This window comes from Grammomys surdaster, unplaced genomic scaffold, assembly GCF_004785775.1.
Source record: "Grammomys surdaster isolate TR1022 unplaced genomic scaffold, NIH_TR_1.0 146, whole genome shotgun sequence".
Classification (NCBI taxonomy): domain Eukaryota; kingdom Metazoa; phylum Chordata; class Mammalia; order Rodentia; family Muridae; genus Grammomys; species Grammomys surdaster.
The window spans coordinates 6263071-6286849 of NW_021604604.1; the positions used below are offsets into that span (position 1 = coordinate 6263071).

Here is a 23779-nt window from a genome sequence, read left to right on the forward strand (position 1 = left end):
ATATACAGAACATGCAAAGGTTTTCCTAAAGAACTATTTGCAGAATATAAAAGTGATTTTTTGAAAAAGGAGTATGGAAACAGTAAATAAGCCATGAAAACAGCTCCCTTAATTTGAGAGGCAGGAAGATGTAGGGAGAAAAGCAGACAATAGAGACATATCAGATGTGTGGAAACTAACGTGTATCACCCCATGGTTTTATGATAGTGAACAGTTTCTTGAGGCTTCTTCTCTCATTGACTTCATCCATTGAATATATATGTATATGTACATATATATATATATATATACATATATATATATATATATATAGAGAGAGAGAGAGAGAGATAGATAGATAGATAGATATAGATATAACATTATTGTATAAGGAACAGATTAATTCATATAAAAATTTCAGTAGTTTTTGACATGCAATAGTCACCTGATATTATTATATTTGATATTGTACTGTTTTTTCTCAGTGCCACACCTATTTTCCTGGAGGAAAATGAGTTGGCTTTCCAAGCCTATGGGGAAAGGCCAAGAGGGTCTGTGGAACAGCAAATTTGAGGGACAACCATAAGCAGAATTTATGCATAAAAAATCTATTTTCAGTTAAAATTACATAAAAATGATAATGAGTAAAAACTAAAAGCAAACACAAAAACAACACATGTAAGAAGTAGACCACGATAGTGTCTTTCTGATAAAATGCTGTAGTTTATCAGCATGGATGAAAATGAATGATATGCTAAGGAAAGCTAAGCCAAGCCCTAAATGAGAAATACCCCATGGTCTTATTTGTGTTTGGAAACTAAAAATGTCGCTCTCATAGATGCAGAGAATAGAATAGTAGTTAACAGATTGGGCAGGTTAAAGAAAGATGGAGAAAAGTAAGTTGCTCAACAGGTACCAAAATAGATAAGAAAAATTCTAGTGTTATGTTATATAATAAGGTGAGAATAGTTAATAGAAACTCATTATATTTTCAAATAAGCCAGAAGAAATAATCAATCTGTCTCAAAGTAAGAGATTAAAAAATTGAAACACTGGATAGGTTAATAACTCTGAATAGATCATTACACATTCTATACATGCATGGTACTATTTCACTGCTCGTTGTAAACATATTTATAATAGGTCAATAAAACATGCAAAATGCAACACACAGAGTCTTAACAGATTCATTAAGCAAGTACCAGTTCAGAGGTTCCTCAGGAACGTGAACTTCCTCATCAAGAGGAATGAGGAAAGAATGTCCAGTAAGCAACTGAAACACCAAGTTTCAGGACTAAGAGTGAACATGAGTAAAATCTCTATAATTTTAACAATCATTAGAAAGGCAATTTCTGCGTTTTTTGTAAAGAATATTTACATGTTAAATGAATATGAATTCCACAGTCTTTTATAGAAATTATTTAGATCTATGAGCTCAACCTTAAAATAAAAGCTATTTCAGAATAATGGTAATTATTCTGGAATATGAATGTTAGACCTCTAAGATGTCATCCAGATTTATCCAGTTATCTGTTGTCAAAACAGGAACTTTTAAGAAGTAGCTCAAATATTCTCTGTGAGCAATTGTTAAGTATCTCTATATTACAGAAAATGATATAAAAACTAAAATTTATTTTCATTAAATTTATATGGTATATTTTGATCATATTCTCCCTTCCAACTCTCCTCAGATTCTCTCCCCTCCCTAAACATCCATCTTCATGTTCTTTCTAATTTTTTTCAAAAAAAAATCAAAACAGACAGAAAACCCAATAAGCCAAAAAATACCAAATCAAACCAAACCAAAACAAAGTTTCTATAAATTATACAAAATGTTAAAAAATGAAATGAATTTTGAAAGGTAATTCTAAATGACCTCGATTTCATTAGGATGAACTTGTTGAAATTAAGATATTAGTCATTCCATATATGTCTCTGAAAATGTCGAGAACCAGACTTCTAAATGAAGACTGTTAATTCCAATACTGGATTAATTTCTAGACCAGTCCATGATTGAGTCTGAATAACTGGTCACATTTAAGCAAAATACAAGTGTCATTATAACTTCTCTTTTTGATTCTCTGTTCCATAAAATCTAAAAACTTGAGGCAAGGCAGCTTGTCTCATCAAATCTGGCATAGGCCAAAGACAAGGAAATGGGCTGCTTGGCAGGAATATGACTTTGGCCAAGGACAAGGAAGTAGGCTTCAGGCAGGAATCTGTCATTAGGCTAGAACAAAGAAGTAATTTCAGGTAGGAATCTAAAGCTTAGGTTAGAACAAAGAAGTAATCTCAGGCAGAAACTTACATATTAAGCTAGAACAAAGAAGTAATTTCAGACAGGAATCTAAATTTTAGGATAGAATGAGGAATTAGTCTTCAGACATGAAAATGACCTTGGGCTAGGACAGGAAAGTAGGCTCAGATATTTTGGTCATCCTGATAAGCTCCTAGAAACAGTGATCACAGGAGTGTTCACATAATTGAATTTAATGCCTTGCTTGTTCTTTGACTATTTGTGTTTGTTGTGTTGCTTGTTCCTTGACTGTTTGCATCTATTGTATTGCTAGACCCTCAACCTAGAACTTACCTTAATAAATGCATGTAATTAAAATTGTATAAAAGCAAAAAGGAGGAGGGGGAATGGGATAGGGGCTTTTAGGGAGGGGAAATGGGGAAATGGATAACATCTGTATTGTAAATAAATAAAATATCCAATAAAAAATTTAAAAAAGAAACAGTGATCAAGGGAGTGTTCATGTAATTGTGTTTAATGCCTTGCTTGTTCTTTGACTATTTATGTTTATTGTATTGCTTGTTCCTTTACTATTTGCATCTATTGTATTGTTAGACCCTCAACCTAGAACTGACCTTAATACATGCATGTAATTAAAATGATATAAAAGCAAAAAGGAGGAGGGAGGATGGGGTAGGGGTTTCTAGGGAGGGGAAATGAGGAAAGGGGATGGCATCTAAAATATAAATAAATAAAATATTCAATAAAAAATTTAAAAAGGAGAAAAAAGATATTAGTCATTATTAAAGTCTCTTTCCTGTGTCCAAATTTCAAAATTATTATTTTTTAACTGGGATTACATTTAAAACCTAAATATGTACAAGCCTAGGAATCTGAATTACTAAAGCCTAATATTCTCAGAAGAAAATAATTTGGTCTCTCTTTGGGTTCTTTGGCAATATGGATTAAAAGAAGACCTTGTTCATTTTAATTTGAGATTTAAGTTTTATTTGTCAATATGTATCTAAAAGATAGAAAGACACTAACCTGATTAAGTTCTTCTATCCTAACAGCCAGAAAATATATAATAATCAGCTAAATATGTGCTGGTATTTTCTTATAATGTGTTGTCTTTGTATGAAAGCTTGCTGATAACTGGATAACCATTTTAAAATTCTGATTATTTTACATTTACTATTAAAAGCTACTGAAGGGTTCCTAGTCATCAAGAGTATTTGTTTTTCTCATGTGTCCTTCTACTCAAAGGCTGGGATAAGTTGCAGTATCTTGGTTTGTTCTCCATAATTTAGCATGAAAGACCATGTTTAATTTTACCTGAATTTATCAACTGTACAAATTCATATTGATTGCTTTAGTCTTATGATGAACCCTATTAGCATGGTGATACAATTTGGACATGCTTTATTTGAAAATAATCTCAATATGTTGGTAGAGATTTCGTCCTATTTGCCATTGGTAGTTATTGATTTCCAGAGTATATTGATAGTCCATGATAAATCAATCATACAGTATCTGCCAAAACTTCTGATATCATGTAACTTGTTTCCTTGAAACATACTGAATGCTAATGTCTCTTCCCAGTTCTTATGTTGAATTCTTCAACTAAGAAATGGTATTAGGAGGGTTTGGGAGATCAAAGTCATCTGATGAAAACTCATACTCCTGGGATTTGTGCTGGCCATGACCCTTCCAGTAGCTTGTTACTCTGAGAAGTTTCTGACTCATGTAAAGAAGGATCCAGGATTAGACAAAGCAGATCTCGCTGTCACTTGTTCTGTTTTGCGCACATCTGTGTGCATGTGTAATTTTCTCTCAAATCTCTTTCCTCTTCTGGGAAACATGTTCTCAAATATATCAAATAACTCCAATCTTGTCCTATGTCTTGCAACTTCTAAACTAAAAAAAAAAATCTGAAATGTTAAACTAAATAGAAAACCCAGAAAGACCCAAGAAAATTTACCCATGTTAATCAGCCCCCCACAAAATATTTCAGAGAAAAAAAAAATGTCCTTATCATCCCCACCATCATATCATCACTATAGTCATCATCATCATCATCACTACCCTTGATCATTTTGACTGCCAGTTCCTCCCTAATCTTCCTTCCAGTAGAATTATCTGGAGACTGCCCAGTATACAGAAACATTCTCTATACTGCTAAACCCTAATTTAAAAAACCATGAATCACCCCACAGCAAGGCATCATAAATAAAGACTGAGACCAACATTTGTAATTTAGAAGCTATTTGCAGATATACAACTAAATACTAAGGGCTGTATAGTTGAGTACCCCAAGCAGATAGCTAACCAACTCTTTAGCAAACATGTTTGGGTATTTGTTCTGAATGGAGGGAGATGCTGAATCATGTTGGTAAGTAAAGTATGTTTGCTTTCATGAGTAACAGATCACCACAGAATAGAAAAACTAATGGAGGATGACCAGGAAGTTACCTTCCTGGAATTTATTACAACTAGAAGCTAATGTCCCAAATTACTTTATATTGAATGTAAAACCTATGGAAAAATCCAAAGTATCAAGGTGTTGTACTAACATGTGTATCTCTCAACTGTTAGAATGGACTTACTTTGTTTCTACTTGTTTCCATTTGAGTCAGGATAATATTTCACTTTTTTTGTATGATTGTATTTTGACTTGGTAAGAGAACCTGTCATTATTATAATTGGTATGGCTTTTCTTACTTTCAGTTTTTTGTTTTCTTTTATCTTTCAGATTTTTTGGATAGACTGCAAGGCTGGTAAGTAATGGATGGAAGATTTTTGATGTAACATTTTCCACTAACTGCACAATCTGGGAGAGGAGAATTTGCTAAGCATTTTGTAGTCTCAATTTGTTTTAAAGCTAGAAGGTATGCACATCTCCCCCATTAGGCCAACATTTGAACTAAAATTGATAGTATATACAATGTGTATAAAATATCTCCCAAAAGACAGAAAATACCAATGCCTATCACCATTTCCTAGGAACAGTGTTTGAGTTAAGGCAATAAAAACTAGTCATGTTGATCTAAACAATTAACCGCTAGGTCATGACACTAGGGTTTTTCTCTAATACACACTTCTAAATTGAACTTAGATCATAAAATTGGCTCATCATGGTCAAATCTTGTTAAATATTAATAAAACTGTAAGTATAAATACTGTCAACTCTCTCTCAAGAACTGTTGTTTTATACTTGGGTCAGATCTTAATTTGAAACTTCAGGGCTGTTTTACCTTTATTTTGCATGAGATGAGATTTCTCTATTGTTACCTATAGTGTCACATTTCCTCATTTTCCTTAGGAAAGCCCTTATTTGCTAAGTACATGTAAAATCTATTCAGACTATTTTTTTTTAATGTACAGATAATCTTCTAAATAGCCAAAGGCATAATTGAGTTCAGGTGGCAGACATCAATGAGCTTAATATTGACTCAGATGAAGACGAATGAGGGTACTGTATGCCAAAGACTCACATCCCCAGGAAGAGATGTTAATGAGGGCACTTTGTCAGCATCATTACAACAAGGGCGATTAAACTCACATACTGAATATTTCCATGGACACAAGTCTATCTTCTTTCATACCTTTAATATTCCCATAATATGGGGATCCACCATATAGAACCAGAACCGAACAGTACACATTCCAAGGCTTGCTGGGAAGAAGTGAGAGGTAATGATTCTTGCAGTAGATCCTTCTCCCTCGAGAGAAGTGTTGACATACAAGAAATGCTGACCACTACCTAGAAAAGATTGAGGAAAAGTTTCGGGTTTTAGTGAAACAATATATTTACTACAGAATGTGTTAAACCAAGTACAACATTATCATCTCAAACACTCTCCTTTCCTCCCCGGCATCCCTACTTAAATAGAATTTATCTTTTACAAGTCATATCAAAATAGAAGTTAATTCTTCTGAGGAGAAAGTTGATGCTACAGTCACATGATATGCAGAATTCATTTTACAAAGGACTCAACCCTGTGTGGATTCTGAAGACATACTACTATCCTTCAATCTCACTTTCAAGGTATAGCATTTTGTATTTTATTAATGGTGGACAAGTACAGAGTCAGTATTGGTATCTAATTGATGTGGAACCTTATTTCATTTATTCCTTCTTCTACAATAGCCAGAGTATTAAGATTTGGTCACATTTGCTGCAGAATGTGATTCTGAGAATTATTACATTATTTATTGATGTGTGTGTGTGTGTGTGTGTGTGTGTGTGTGTGTGTGTAGCAGAGAGGTGATTGCCTATGTAGTCATATGTGGAAGATAAAGGTGATAATATGTCTTCCACCTTACATTTTTAACAAAAGTTCTCTCATTAAACATGAAGTTTGTCCATTATTCACCTGTCTAGCCAGCAAGCAACAGGGATTTCTCTGCCTCCATGACCTCTAGGTTACAAATATATGCTACTGAGCCTGTCTTTTAAGTGGGTGCTGGAGATCTTAACTCATGTCCTTACATTTCCTATGATGACTTCACTCACTGAGTCCCAGCCACTTTAGATGTTTTTCCACTGAGCTATATATAATGTCTGTGTACTACAGATGCATTTGTTTGTCAAAATTCTCTCTCTGTATTCAATATAATTGAATTTGTTTTCTGTTTGACAGCATTGTCAAAACATATCAATCTACTCTTCTATTCTGTGTTTTTTCTTGGATAGCAGATAAGTTACTTGTAGAGTTCCAAACAAATCTAATAAATTATTTTCTGTTTAATACAGTTTTCCTTGTGGCTTGTCACTATTAAAGATCAGCAGCAATAGCCTCCTTTCACTTCTGATAGCAGGACTTCCTGCTTTCTTTAGTTGTTTCAAGTATATTGGTGAGAGTGTTTTTTATTTTATCTATTCTTTCAAATACTATGTTTTAGTTTTATTTAATTTTTTATTAATCATTTTATTTGTTTACATTTCAAATCATATTCTCATTCCTGTTTTTCCCTTCTCCAAACTTTTCATCATACACTCCCTCCCCTTTGCCTCTAAGAGGATGCTCCTCCACCCACATACAACTCCCACCTCACAGCTCTAGTATCCCCTGCTATGATGTGGCATCAATCCTCTACAGGACCAACGGTCTTCCCTCCCATTGATGCCATTGATGCTATATACGTAGCCATGGATCACTCTATGTATATTATTCTTTGATTGGTGGTTTAGTCCCTGCGAACTTTTGGTGGTCCGATTAGTTGATATTGTTCTTCCTATGGTGTTGCAATCCCCTTCAGCTCCTTCAGTCCTTCTCTTAGCTCTTCCATTGGGGTCCTCTGGCTCAGCCTGATGGTTGGCTGTGAGTAGTTTTATTTATTTTATTTATTACATATATTTCACTAATTCTACTCATATTCAACACTTCCATTTTTTTCTTCTTTTGGTTTTAAACAGTTTTAATTTATCTTAGATTAGTCTTGTTGCTATTATTTCTTCAAATGTTCAAACTTTCTTATAACCAATGTATTCTATGAAATACAAATATTTTGATTTCTATTCTCTGTTGAATTAAAATATATCAAGATGTTAATTTAACTTTCTTGACTCATTAGCTATTTAGAAGCTGTTATTAAATCTGTATGTAATTAAAAGTTTTGTAATCACATTCATGTTACATTATAGAGAAAAATATGGAAAACTAGGGAAAGAATTAAAAGTCATGAGTTTTAATCACTGACAGAAATGGAGTTCTTCTCAAGCTAGGCAAACACGTAAAGAAACAAGAGAATATTTTTTATTTTATGTGAAATATCCATTCTCCCAAAGGAAGATTATAGAAAACATAGTGTATATGGCTTCCAGTTCCTTAGACTGTTAGGTTTCATGGCCAATGACATGGTTTCTTCTGTTATGTTTCTGTGTTATTTGAGACAACAGGCACCCTGACACTCTTGGATGAAGTCCTCTGTAGATGACTTCAGGTCCAGGGTATTGACTATGCTGATCTGATCAGGGATAGTCTTTCGGATATTCTTTCTGCTGGATCTTTCCATTGCTAAGCAAGTTTGATTCTCCAGCTGTAATAACAGAGTCATTTATTTATCCTAAAATTTTTATCAGGATTTACTTGAAAAATCTATGAATTTCTGGTATTAAATTTTTATATGTTGGAGATTATTTTTTTCTTGGAGGATTGACCTATTTATTATCATCTATGTTCCTCTTTATCCTTAATAATACTCCTTGCTTCAGAATCTTTTTCCTAGCTATCGTGTTCTTTTGATGAGTGTCCACCCCTTATTTTTGATTTCTCTGTCTTTATAGTAAATATAGAGTCTGAAAGATAGTATTTTGGTCTTACTCCACACTGACAATGGATGTATTTTAATTGTTGAATTTGTACTATTAATCTTTATTGATATACCTGAACTACTGACAGAACTGGTTTACTATCTATAATAACTTTTACCATTTCAGTACTCATTAAGTTTTGTGTCTTTTTACTTTTCATCCACTTTCTCTATTCTGAAGCTAATTAATAATTTTGTATAATTAAATTTTCATCTTCTCTGTATACTAGTTGCACAACTTATAAAAGCATCTTTCTTAGTAGGTGATCTTGAACTTGAAAATTCCATTACAACTAACTCAAGCATTTCTTCAAATATGTGCATAGCACTTCATGGGTCACAGAAATGAGTATTTTCTATCAGTACTCTCTTATTTACATCAACCCAACTTTTTTTTTTTTTATTGGTTTTTCGAGAAAGGGTTTCTCTGTGTAGTCCTGGCTGTCCTGGAACTCACTCTGTAGACCAGGCTGGCCTCAAACTCAGAAATCTGCCTGCCTCTGCCTCCCAAGTGCTGGATTAAAGGTGTGTGCCACCACTGCCCAGCAACCCAACTTTTTCACATCGTGGAATATTTCTCTTCCCTTTTGTCAGTAAAGTTTTAGTGAAATAGTGTTTACGGATGCTTCCATGACTAAATTCCCCTGTCCTTGTGAAAGCTGAGAGAACTTTTACTAGTCTTCTATGAGGAATCCGGATGAGGATTTCAGAGATGTTTCTCTACTGTCTTCTCTGAATTTCATCTCCTAAAGTTTTCTATATTGAACCTGGAAAATCACAGCTGAGATGTCCTACCCAGGTTTCACAGAGTTTCATACCCAAAATTTTCCCTTCTAGCTTTTGTGACCGTGTGCCCATCTGTTTGTTTCCCACAGAAGCAGTGGTAGTTCCTATGTTCTTGGCTGTCTAGAAGAGCCATAAAAAGCTAATGCTTTTCAGCTGCACAGCTTGTTTATTGTTAAAAGAATGAGCTGGTTTCTTCAAATCTCCTGACATGCTGGGTAAAAGATAGAAATAACTTATATCTGTACTTAAGTGTTCTTTACTGAAGCCTTCTTCTTTCACTTAGTATACTTCATGAAGGTTTACTTGAAAATATCCATCATAAAAATATCTAGCAAGGCTGGGTTGAATGCACCTGTTATTTTAGCCTTGGGAAATTGAAGCAGAAGGATTATAATAATTTTTTTAATAATTTTGAGACAGACTTCACTGTCTCAAAAAACCCAAACCCATTAAATCTAGTGGATCATAAGACAAAGTAGAATAATGGCAAACAAAAAAATAGACTTGTAGAGGAAGGGTGGTTAATGGGATTCGGAAATAAATAGGAGAGGCTGAGACAAGGGTGAGAGTAACCAGAATGCATTATATGCAAGTATGAAATTATCAAGGAACAAATTTAGCAGAAACAATACATGACCACCATTAACAAATTAAAAGCTAAAAGTATAATACTACCACCTAAAAGAAAGCAAAACAAAACATAAAAGAAGAAATAGCTAAAGGATGTGACCCAAGAATCATCATCATGAAGTTTTCACAGAATAAATAAATAGGAATTAAAATGACATGGAAGTTGACTTCCTAAAGTCCCCAAAGCGGTTGGTATGTGCCACTGGATTAGGAAAAATAAGCAGAAAAATTTGTTTGAGCCACAAGAAAATGCTTTTAAAGTTTACATTTTGTTTGAAGATATTTTCTTTCATCATTTGGAAATCAGAAATTTTATGTGGCTCATACAGCCAACATATTTTTGGACTCTCCCATACAATTTCTACAAAAAGATAGTGGCTTGTTCTTTGAAAAGATACTTTGAGAATATTCCATGCTACCTTAAATCAAATAGGAACACATACCCTGTCTTTTATCTTGACTTTTACGTACAAGGGGATTTCAGTGTATGTTAACCACATGAAATCTACTGGTTGTAACCTTGATGTGAAGACATAACTAGTTAATATAGTAGGATAATGCAATTATAGATTTTATCATTTAGCTCCTAAATATTATAACATGCAAAATGCAAATGAGTATATTTCAATCTCAAGCTTTTTCTATACTAACTTCTAACTTGACATTGAAAGTCAAATATTTAGAGTCATAGGAAAAGCAGCAATTGCATTCATTGATGCAAATGTAATCAAGTTTACAGATAGGAATTGATTGAAAGCATTGCATTTCAGTGTATTTATTCTGCACCCTATATATAGAATCTAGGTGTGGGGCTATTCAGGGGGGCATGGACAACTTACTGGCACCTGTGTTTCCAAAGAGGATGCCCTCTCTCAGCAGCTGCCAACTCCCAATGCGGCTTTGGAAACTCCTAACTACCTTTTGGATTCATGCTATAATTCTGACTGGCTTCTTCTAGTCATCTTATACAGGTAACAACAGCTGTGGTGAGGTGTTGTGTACAGAAGCCATGTTAAGTTTAGAAGTCAGCATTTCACCTTTCTCTCTCACACCTGTCCAGATCTTACAGTGTTCTAGAACCATTCCACAAAATGTTCTAAATTATGGGCAAGGGGAGATTGGTACAGATGACCCACCCACAACAGACCACTGAGTCACTTATGCTCCACACTTGCTCACTTATGAGTCTTTGCATTAACCACTACCCATTGCAATAAGGACTAGAAAAATCCTTGGCAGTAGGTCTGTGCAAACATATTAAACAGTTAAAAATTTGTTACAGGGGGAAAAAAAAGCACTAACGTCTCAACTGTCAGGATATATTTAGAATTTAATGGGAAATCATTAAACTAGTTCATGTCCATTACCTACATAAAGCTGTGCGGAATGATCAATAGCATCCAGGAGGACGTAGTTTCAAAAGCAAAATTCTTTGATTATTTGATTTAGAGCTGTCCAGCAGCTTCTAGCTGTCATCTTAAAATCGTCTTACTGCTTATATATCAGATCTCAAGATTCTCAGCTGATAATATACAGTCTGTTCAATTAAGTTTGACCAGGGTGCAATATTTTAAAAGTTGCTCTTCATAAAGTATTTCTAAATATTCCTCATTCTTCCTAAATATTTTCTGAACACTCTCAGTTCAGGACTTCACTTCTGCTTTACAATTTCAAGCTTCTGGGATTATATATGTAAAGATTCTTATGTTTGACAACTAATTAGTTACTATCAAGAACAAGGACCACATTTGCAGTAATATTCAACTCTAATTTTAACAATTATTTGAGCAATTGAACAGTTTTGAAAATTGGTGATCACTTAATGTCATATATAAGTAGTATGCATTCAACACTGAATTGTGCTTCATTCAAGTGACAATGATAATTTCCTATTGCACAGGAAGCAATATATATATGAAACAATGTATTATATGTATGCATATACCAATATATTACATGCTTCACATTTCATAGCCATTCTGGAATGAGTAAAAGATAAAAAAGCCTAAATTATCTTTTAGATATGAGAAAACACTGTGTTATATTTTAAAATATTTCATTGAATTGTTGTGTTAAATTACAATAATTTGACATTTCTTTTTTAAAAGGACAGTTAATACTCATAAAGGAATCTCTATTTTCATGAGTCTTCTGCCATTTAAAAAAATTATGTTCATTTACTCCCTGGTCAAATCATAAAAGACAATTTTCCACATTAAGTGATATGAATTCACCCTTTGGTTTAAATTTGAGGCAATTTTTCTCTTTTTCTTCTTCTTATAAAATAAAGCTGCCTAATGATTTTTAAAAATTGTATGCAATATACCTCTCCTTGAAGACAGAGAATTGTCCCTACTTCAGAGTAAGATCTCTGTCTCTACACTCTGTATAATTTTTGCCTGTTCCTAACTTTAAATGAGAAGAATACATAGTGACTATCAGTTGAAATGCCCTCAATCTTTTTTTGTACTTCCATTTTCCTCCCAGATTTCTGAGCTCACTGCAACTTGATTCTGCAATATTTCAAGGGCACATTTGGAATACATTTTGAGCACAAAGTTTCATCAAGACAGCCTAAACAGAAGTCTTAAACAAAGCATCTTGGAAGTTAAATTTGATATAGATAGAAAAGAGTGGCTGCCATTTTTATTTGCAATTGTTTATGAGTATTGCAGTGACTAAATCCTGGTATCTCCTTATTTCTAATTTTCCCAAAGTATAGTCTTATTCCTAAATTATTTTTCTGAGAATAATTATTGAGGTAAAATTCTCTTTTCAATAGAAAATAATATTTTATCTCAACAATGGGCAAGGGAAGATTGATACAAGATGATCCACCCACAACAGACCACTGAGTCACGTATGTTCCACACTTTTCCTTGCTTGTTTTTAGTGCTACTAACTGGTACCATATTTGGCCCTATAAAATTTCCACTATGGCATGTTTTAATCAGCTGTGGTAACAAGGCTTTCCATATTGGCATGCTAATCAAAGGTAGATTCATCTCATTTCTAAAGTTACTGATTTATTAAGGATAGTCACTTAATAAGGCACTTAAGGCTGGCACTTGCAACAAATTTAACCAGAAGCAGGATTCTGAGTTCCTACTCCTAATATGGAAGGACTCATGTATGTGCCATTTATTTATCAACATGTCTTGGGTTGGACAGATTAGCCTAATAGCATTCCTGTAATTTGATCTTATTTCCCAACTTGACAATATAAAGAAAGCTGTGCTGTAGTCATACAAGAAGGAAACACTAGTAAAATAAATGGAAATCCATTTCTTTATGTAAATAATAGCTAGGAACTTGTAAAAAGAGTTGAACTTCATTTAGATTTCGGAAAACTTGTCCCTTAAAGAGTATGGAGAACAAGTGGGAATAACAATAATGCCCTCTTTTAATCTGAATGTGATGCCAGGTTCTTGTTCTGACTATGGTGACAGCAGACACTTTGAGGAGGATTGACCACTTATCCATTGGTCCTAAAGAGATAGATCTGATTTAAATTATGGCTTTACCATTCCCCAGGTGTTTGGTTCTGAATAGCCCCATTTAAATTCTCTAAGACTCAGAAGCAATAAGAGATAATTACTATAGGTACTTTTCTCTCATGGGGTTGTAGGAAAAAATTAAATGACATACTAAAGGCAAAGTGCTTAGAACACAGTCACAAATTAGTGTTATTCTCCTGGGAAATTTAGAGAAGAGATACAAACTGATTCTAGAATTGGGAATGAGTTCATAAACCATGCATTACTGATTAGATAGCTACTATGAGCATGTGGTATGTCTCCCACTTTTACCAGAGATAAAGCTAAGAACTAATAAGCAATGTCTGAGACACGCAGAAAAGAATCCTACATTAAAGTAGAACTAGATTATAGTACTAGGCTATACAACCAAGATTTGAACCCAAATCTTTATATTTATAACTTTGTAACATTTGGACAGTCTGTATCCCTACTATGTTGCATAGCAATTACCCCTTGGTGAGTGCTAATACTAAGAATATAAAGGGATTATGCAGAATTAGTATGAGTATGAAACAGCATAGTGATATAGACTGGAAAGGCTAGGTAGTTCAATGGGTAGAAGATGGTACATAAAAGCAGGCCTCTTACCTCCTCACAGGAGCTAGAATGTAAAGTCCTTCATCTTGCAGACTTATTTAAAGAAAACCTCCTAGTGAAGCCCAATCATTATAGCAGGTGGAGGGCACGTCACTAAATGTTGAAAAAGTTATATGAAGATATATTGCACTGTGGCTAGATGTAGGGACTGCTTCTTCAAATGTGATTCTCAGTGCAAGAGTTAAGCAGAACCCCTGTGTTGTGACAGGATGGGTTAGTAACCCTTTCTATGCATTCACCAATGACCCCTTTAAACCCTTAAGATTTTCATGAGGATTAAAGCAAGAGAACATGATTTAACCATGGCTTAGAGTGAATAATACTCTGAACTTCCAGAGGTATATCAGTTTTTGGCATGTTCTAGTTTGACAGACACAACAATCCTTTCTAGAGTCATCATATTTTGTGTGTGTGTGTGTGTTTGTTTTTGTCTGTGTGTATGTGTGTGCACACTTGTATTTGTGTATTCATGTAGGGATCCCTGTGCCACAGCATGCATACGATTATTAGAAGACAAGTTTTAGGAATCAATTCATCCATTCTCCTATGTGAGGTCTGGAATAAACTCAGATTATCATGCTTGTCAGTAAGAACCTTTGTGTGCTGAACCATCTTCCTAACTTAGTAATTCTTGTTTTAGTTTAAATCAAGATAAAAACACTTAGTATTAAATAAGTAGTCTTTCCTTCCTTACATAATTTATTAAAATATCCTTAGTCTTTCTTCCAAATTTTTACATGTTTAAGTGAAATAAAAGGAAGAAAATCAGAGGGCAGGAAAATAAGGAAACACAAATAGGAGAAAATGAGGAAAAACACTGTAGTGTTTTAATGTAGATAATCCATGTATATAAATCCAATTATATATAATTGAATATATTTGATACAAATATTGTCAATGAGAGAAAATGAAATAGAAATTCTGCTAACTGCAAAAAGAGTCTTCCTAGAATACTTTAAAGACATGAGTAGCTCTAAAAATTACATGGAAATAACTAATCTCTTAAAATTATTTGAGATACATTCATATGGAGTTAAAATGTGATTTCCCATGATCTCAGACAAATTATGGAAAGGTGTTATCTAAGTTAATAAAAGAAAACATTCAAAGGAGATCAACACTGTGACCTGTGATGGACGGACCAAACCATTCACAGGTGAGAAATTCATGTATGGTGATTTGCAATAAAATCCAGCCCAGTTATATAAGAAGGCAAATTCCTGTCAGTGTAAGAGGGTTCAGAATATTACTATTAGTGACACAACAAAATTTTGATAAGGAAAATTCATTCTGCCAACAAGGGTTATTTCATTTTTGTACTAAAAAATGCAAGGCACTTATCTATGAATATAGAAGAATGCATTAGGCGTCATTGCCTTAAAGTCCATAGGTGTATGATCATGGTCCTTTAGCAGAATAGTAGTATCCCCTTTGTCAGTGGCCTTTCTAGTCGTAGTTTCTTGGCAACCCAGGCTACTTTGAATCTGGGTCCCATCTCATGAAATAGGCTTTAAATCAAACTGGATATTAGTTGGTTGTTCCCACAAGCATTGTGCTATTTTTCTTGTATCAGCGTATCTTTTGGTCAGATTACAATTGTAGATTAAAGCATTTGTAGCTGGGTTGATGTTTACCTTTCTCCTTGGTAGTGTGCACAATACATTTCAGTACAATAAATACTAGTACACAAGGGTGATGGCTCTAGGTAAGGACCATTTCAGCTTTTCTGGTTCAATGTGTTGTGTGTGTACTGCCTATAGCAAAAGGCCTTGCCATCAGTTCGTGGAGAGGCACCAACAGCTCTGGTAACAGGCTGGGTTGTTTGGAGGTTCCCATGAAAACTTTTGACCAATAACTCCACTTAAGTGTGACCAATTTCTGGCACTGGAAGATTCACTTGGTGATGAGAGGTGTCCAGTTGGGGTTCTGTGTCACTGATTATTTGGCAACTTCATTTAGCCAACCTTCATACATGAACATGTTATAGGAAGCTCCTACTGGATTAGGCTTGAGCGTGATCCAATAAATGGCCCTTAGTTTCATTTCTTATTCTTTATACTGCTTCAATAACCTTTCTCTTCTGACCCGTGTGTTTGGTCCTCCCATTCTACCCACCCCCTGTCTATCTATAGACACCTGTTTTAACTTCCGTTCCTGGGACGACTCATCTCTCACCCCAGTTTCTTACTCTTTACATAATCTCTGTTGTTATCTGGATGGTATTTTCATTATCAACAATTTAAGAGCTAATATCCACAAATACGTGAATACATATATTAGTCTTTCTTGATCAATGTTACCTCACTCAGAATATTTTTTTTCTATTTTCATCCATATTTTTCTGAAAATTTTACTTTTTTAACAGCTGAGTAATATTCCATTGTACAAATGTACCACATTGTCTTTATTCATCCATCCATTGGTAGACATCTAGGTTGTTTCTCTATTTTAGATTTTCCAATTTGGTGATGAATAGGTTTTCAAAGTATGTTGTCATGATGTCATCTCTCCCCGTCAGTCTTTCATTTTGATAATTTAGATTTTCTCTCTCTACCTTTTAGTCAATTTGAATCTTCTTTGTCTGCCTTTCCAGTAATTTGACTAAGGGTTTGTCAATCTTATTGATTTTTTTATCTAAGACCTAACTTTATTTCATTGATTCTTTGTATTGTTTTTGTTTGTTTCTATCTTATTAATTTCAACCCTGGGTATGGTTCTTTCTTGCCATCTGCTCCGTTTGGGTAGGATTGATTCATTTGTTCTAAAGCGTTTATGTATGCTGTTAAATTACTAAGAGAGAGCTCCAGGTTATGGTGACATTTAGTGCTAATATCTCACTTCTTTAAAATGCTTTCATTGTGTTAAATACATTTTGATATGTTGAACTTTCATTTTAATTCAGTACTAGGAAGTTTTAATTTCATTTCTAATATTTGTCTTGAACCATTTTTTCATTCAGGATTGAGTTAGGTTTCTATGTGTTGCTAAACTTTCTGTCGATTCTGTTGTTGGTAGTCAATTTCAATCCATGGTGGCTAGATAAGGTTCAGTTTGTTATTTCAATATTTCTGTACCTGTTGAGGCTTTCTTTGTGGTCATGTTTGGATAAAGCTGCATGACATAGTAGAAGAATGTATATTTTTTGTATTTACAAGAAAGATTCTGTAAATATCTGTTAGATCCATTTGGTTTATGATATTAGTTAGCTCCAGAGCTTTTGTTTGGAACACCTGTCTATTGGCAAGAATTGGAAATAAAGTCTCCTACTATCATTGTGTGATGGCTAATATGTTATTTAATCTGTAGTAGTGTTTCTTTTATAAACTTGGGATAAATTTGCATTTGGTGCATAAATTTTGAGAATTGCAATATTCTCTTTGTCAATTTTGTCTTTAATGATTATTCACTGACTTTTCATATCTTTTCTGACTAATTTCTTTTTGAAGTCTATTTTGTCAGATATTAAAATCACTGCACCAGATTGCTTCTTTTTTCTTTTTGTTTCAGATATCTTCTTCTCTTCTTTTACCCTGAGGTGATGTCTATCCTTGAAGTAAAAGTATCTCTCTTGGATGTAGCAGAAAATTGGATCCTGCCTTCACATATATTCTGCTACTCTATGCCTAATTATTGGGGAATTGGGACCTTTGATGTTGAGAGTTATCAATAAATAGTGTTTGTTGATTCTAGTTATTTTGTCGAGATTGTGTGGTTTTTGTTGTTGTTGCTGTTTTGTTGTTTCCCTTGCCTTTTGATTTGATGATCTATTGTTATTGATTCTTTGTGTTTCCTTGGGCATGATTAGCCTCTCCAGATTGAAGTCCTTCTTGTGCCTTCTGTAGGGCTAGATTTGTAGATAAAGATTGCTTGCTTAAATTTGATTTTTATCATGGAATTTCTTTCTCCATCTGCTGTGACTGAAAGTTTTTCTGGGTTACTAGTCTGGGCTGGCATCTGTTGTCACTTAGCATTTGTACAACTGTCAGACCTTTTAGGCTTTTAAAGAGCCTCTATTGAAAAATTAGGAGTTATATTGATAAATCTGCCCTTTTATGTCATTTGGATTTTTATTTATTTATTTATTTAGTTAGTTAGTTATTTTAAATTTTTATTAATCATTCCATTCATTTACATCTCAAATGATATCCTACTTCCCGGTTACCCCCTCTGCCCATCCCACATCCTATGATATTCCACTTTCTGGTTACGCCTATGACACCCCCCCATCCCACATTCGCTCTCCCCGCTCCCTGCCTGTATGAGAGTGCTTCCACACCCACCTATACTCTCCCACTCCACCATTCCAGCATCCCTTTACTCTGGGGCATCAAACCTCCTCAGGACCAAGGGCCTGCCCTCTCGTTGCTATTGGGAAAGGCCATTCTCTGCTACATATGTATCTGGAGACAAAAATCCATTTCAGTACACTCCTTGGTTGGTGGTCTAGCCTCTGGGAGAACTGTGTGGTCAGGTCAGCCTATGTTGTTCTTCCAATGGGGTTGCAATCTCCCTCTGCTTCCAATAGATAGGCATGGCCCTGGTTCGAGGGATAGAGCCACCCACCCATCTCAAAGTTCTTTTAATCCAGAAATGTTTCTGTCCAAAGGAAGAACAGAGATAAAAAATGGAATAGAGACTGAAGGAAGGGCCAAACGGGGAACGGCCTAAGGATCCATCATGTCTTCAGACACCAAACCCAACACTGTTGCCGCGGTCAAGAGGCGCTTGCAGAGAAGAACCAAGTGTGGCAGTTCCTGGAGAGGTCCAGCCAGCAACTAACCAATGCAGAGGCAGATGCTTGGAGCCAACCATTAGGCTGAACTCATGTGACCTTTTTATCTTAAGCTTTTAATATTCTTTCTTTGCTCTGTGTGCTTAGTGTTTTGATTATTATGTGATGTGGTGAATTCTTTTCTAATCCACTCCGTTTGGTGTTCTGTATGTTTCTTGTAATGTGATAGCCATCTCCTTCTTTAGGTTGGTGAAAATTTTCTTCTTTGATTTTGTTGACAATGTTTTCTGTGACTTTGACATGTATCCTTCTTCCTGTGTTCCTATTATTCATAGATTTGGCCCTTACTTTTAAAGTTTTACACAATATAACACTTAAAAACTTGATATGCATATTTATATAGTGAAAAGTTTACTATACTCAAAAGAATTAAAGTATATTTTATTTTAAATTGTTATCTTTTGTGTTTGCTTAATAAAAAAATATATAATCTTTAATCCTTGTAAAACATCCACTGAACAATATAATATTAAACTGCAGCTGCCATTTGATTATAAGAATTTTCAATTTATTTATTGTGTGAAAATTTAATATGTGCATTTTGGTCTTTCTTGCCCCATCTCCAACTCTACGACTACAGATTATTCTTTTAGGACGTTTCTAAGTATTTCTTTTCTTTTTCTTTGTCCTTTCACATTGTGCATCCATGTGATAATATGTCACGTCCTATCTCTGCTTCATGTCCAGTAGGTTAGTGAGGTTAGTAAATGTTCTTGCAAATGAGGACTTATTTTAAATTCTAAATAATGTTACTTTTATATACCACATGTACATGTATATTTTCTTTTGATCCAAATAGCACTTATTATCTTTTAAAACACTGTTAGTTTTTAAAAACAGCAATGCTTGGTATTAATTTTTCTATGTGTCAGTACATAGAAGTTGGAATATTTATTCTATAAAGGTAAAGGTATTTATTCTTTTAGGCAAACTACCATGTACTAATTTATTATTCTTGGCAAAGTTATCTTTGTTTCTCTTGAAAGTTTGTTGTGCTGATCATGTGTGACCTCAAGCATACACTTGTCTCTAATCCAGGCTGCAATTATTTAAGCTCATTCTTTCCTAGGCAGCTGTTCAATTTTCTGTACAGTACTTTTCTGATAATTAACCTAATAAAGGAAGCAACTTTCATGTGCAGTCAGGTCGATTGAAAACAGTGTTTACTGGAGGACATACACAGGGTGGGGCCATGCCCCCTGCTCTTCTACATATTCTTGGGCTGTTTCTCAGTGAATTCCTTGGAACTTTCTTGCTATTTGTGTCAGTCTGCTAGGGCAATCATAATCAAGTATCATTGAGTGAGTGGCTTTAACATCAGAAATGTATGCTCTCACAATCCTGAAGATGAGAAGATCAAAATCAAAGCATCATACCCAGGGTCTACTAGATTCTCTTTCATTGGCTCAAAGAAATTAACATCTGATTCAAACATCTGAATAGCTATTTTTTTGTGATGCTTTACCTTCAAAATTGTTCAGTTGTGCTTCTGTCTCTACCCTCACATGCCTTGTTCTCTGTAAAAGCCCATTTCTATTGTTTTCCTCACAAAAGCCCTAATCTTAGGAGGGCCTTATTATTGTCACTTAATTTAACACAAATTAGCTTTTCCATGTTTCTGTCTTTAAATACAGTAAGACCAGAGATCTAGAGATCTCTAGGCTTAAAAATACAGAAACAATTATTTGGGGGAGTAACTTTATTCAGTCTATAATGATATTCAGTTTGATTTTAGAATATTTGTGTATGTTTCTATGAATGTTCTATGGTAAGCCCAGTTTCCTAAGGCTTAGGTTTCTACTGTGTCTGCTTCATCCAATCTGGCCATTCCATCATCATTTTCTAAGTCTTCCTCCCCCCTTTTTCTTCCTTCTATATCATCTTCTCCTGCTCTAACCCCCCACTCTGTTTTCCCCCTTTCTCCTTCTCCTCATGAACCCTTAAAATTTTTTCAAGCTTTCTGAGTCCAGTCACAAAAAAATTTAAAACTAAATAACAATATAGACATCTGTTTTGTGTTCATACATGTGTACATATATGTGCATGTGCATAGAGCAGAATTAACTGAAAAAGAATGATATGCTACATGAGGAGGAACTAGCTTTTCTACATCAAATTACATGTTCTTGTCTGTCAGTACTTCAGTGTAAATAAATATTAGTCGTCTTTTGCCATCTCAGAAAATAAAGGTGGAAGCCTACAATGAGTTAAAGCGAGGTGATCTTGATTAATGGGTTTAAGGGAAGCAAGGTAGAGGAGCATAAAAGCAAGAAACAGCATGGTGATGCTCTAGAAATGGCTGGGATTAAGCTTTGTGTTCTGGCCTTACTGTTCTGGCTTTGATAATTTGTGATACAAGCTTATAGAAAAAAAGTATTGCCCATTTTCCTACATCTCTGGGATAGGAGTGAAAGTACTTATCTCTCTCAGAAAGTACAGTTACTATGTGCCCAGTCTGTATGATACTCCAAAAATAACAAATTAAATTACATCTATTGGATGTTTTACATTTGAAATTATTGCTACAAAGATAGACATGATATTATATGATCATAATCCCAGTATTTTGAAGGTGATTGTCATCCTTAGTTATATAATGAGTTTTAAGCTTATCATGAATACATGGGACTCTTTCTTGAAGGGGTAATTTCAGGTTTATTTGGAAACTCAGTTTTGTTAGGTGATATTTTTATGGAAACTGTCTTATGAGAGGATGTTTTTGCTGAAGTAGACACGTGGCAGGATGTTTTACTGAGAACAGACACATGCTGTTTTCTGGAAACTGCCTGGAGAAAGGGCTTGTGATGCTTTGCTAGAGTGGATACTTGACAGAACATGTGATGTTTGGAGAGGATATAAATATAACTCAACAGACAACGGAATATGCTGTGTTGTATTGGTTCACTTTGCTACTCTTTGCTGGTGTCTTTGTTGAGCTTTGATGATGCTGGTCTTCCCTATATGGCATGGGTTTACCTTGTCACTCATTGCTGATCTTTGTTTGTCATGATTTCGTAAAGAGAAACACACAAAAGAACATCTGGTGTTGTTCTGGTTGTGGTATTCTAGTGGCTTCTAGCCACTTCCATAGAGTCCGGTAGATTGGCAGAGCCTCTCAGTTTCTTCTAGATTAAACTGTTGTGGATGATTTGTGAATGGTGTTCATGAGTGGATTGCACTACCATTGCTGATTCATGTGAACTGAACTGTGGATATCCCAACAACACAGATTGGATTTGCTCCAAAGAACTACTTCTAAGTAGGTTCACACCCTCCTTTGCCTTATTAACCTTTTGTTTCCACTACCTCTGGTTGGTGGTGGGCTATAAAGAGGTTAAATTATTTAAGTACCCTTATTAAAGTAGGTTTTGAAAAACAACTTTATCAAAAAATAGTGCTGTAACAAGACAAAAGAACATAGAACCAGTAACACACGTCCTATACACATTCTTCTCAAGAGTGATCAAATGATTCAAGGAATGTATAAATTACAGAAGTTGTGACTTCTATACCACTAGAGTATACCACCTAATAATAAAGATGATAAATTATATCATTAAAGAGAAAACAAAATTATGAAGAAAAGGAACAAAGAAGCCTTGTGTGTTATGCCTACATTAATTTCAGTCATTCAAATGACACTCTTTCTATTAAGCTGAACATGTATTAAGACTAAATACTTTTCTTCTGTAGACTACAAAGTAGACTGATGCTCATAGTTTCTCTTTACAATTAAGCAATGTCTCTAAAATGGTTCATGAATAAGCCTTTGATGAATGTGGAAACTGTCTTTAGAAGTTTCTAATGCAGTAAGTAAAAAGATCTATAAATATTGCTTTAATTAACAGCAACAATGTAATGCTTATTTTTTTAAAAAAGCTATAGGTCCTTCGAATATGTTGATCTTTAAAAAACTTTGTATTTACCAGAGAGTCAAAATTAATTAATGTCCTTAATATTTATTTACCAGCCTATTATCTTAGAGCTCTCTAAACTAATTTGCTGAGCTATATTCTTGAATCCAGATGATATTATCAGGTTGCTTTGAGAAGAACACTCTGGAAATATATTGTTTCAAGTATTCATCAACAGGGATGATAATACAGCACCCAATCAGAAAAATTACATTTCTTGGTCTGTGGATAGCAGAATTCAGATAAAATTGTACAAATAATCAGGAAAAAATGCTCCCATACACTCAAGGGACCCCACACAGATTATTGAAGTTCAATAAAGGAAAAAATTACTCCCATTAATAGTCCTTACTTATTTCATTGAAAGGTATCTCTAGTCACTCATTTGGGTCTTCTGGAACTCTGATGTGACATTTGTCATGTCTATTGACTAGCCTTTTATCTTTTCACAGCTGAGAGTACCAGAATTTTGTATCATTGATAATGATAGATGATGAGAAACCCTCTATAGTTTTTCAGTCACTTATTAAGATAAGGGGAGGGCCTGTGGGAAAGTCTAAAGAACTCAGACATATCTACGTCTAGGTCATTTTCTGAAGCACAGCAAGACAGATGAACAACAGCCAATTTCACACACACCTCAATTTTCTCACATCACCTCAAGAAAAAGTAACATGTATTCAACCTCTGAAATCTACCATCTGATCCAAACAGCTGAGTACCTATTTTCGGTGCTGCTTTATCCTCAAATCAGGATAATGTCATCAGAACTATGTTTTAAAAATATTTCCCAATATATAAATAAATGTTGTAATTTTAAATGAACATACCTAGTAAATCATATTAACTTCATAAAACACTTTTGGACTTTGGTTTTAGTTTAATGTTTGTTTGGCTTTTGAGATGAGATCTCACTGTGTAATCCAGTCTATTGTGGAACTCTATATAGACCAAGTTGGCTTGAACTCACAGAGATGCATCAGTCTCTGCC

The 23779-nt window shown here is 34.4% G+C and overlaps 1 protein-coding gene across 1 annotated transcript in view; it reads right to left on the reverse strand.

Annotated features, from left to right (window-relative positions):
* Malrd1 (MAM and LDL receptor class A domain containing 1) overlaps positions 1-23779 on the reverse strand; it is a 639509-nt gene that overhangs the window by 161405 nt on the left and 454325 nt on the right. Inside the window, exon 31 of the mRNA XM_028764924.1 lies at positions 5821-5978. Within this exon, the coding sequence (XP_028620757.1) occupies positions 5821-5978 (158 nt within the window). The remainder of the gene's footprint in view (positions 1-5820; positions 5979-23779) is intronic.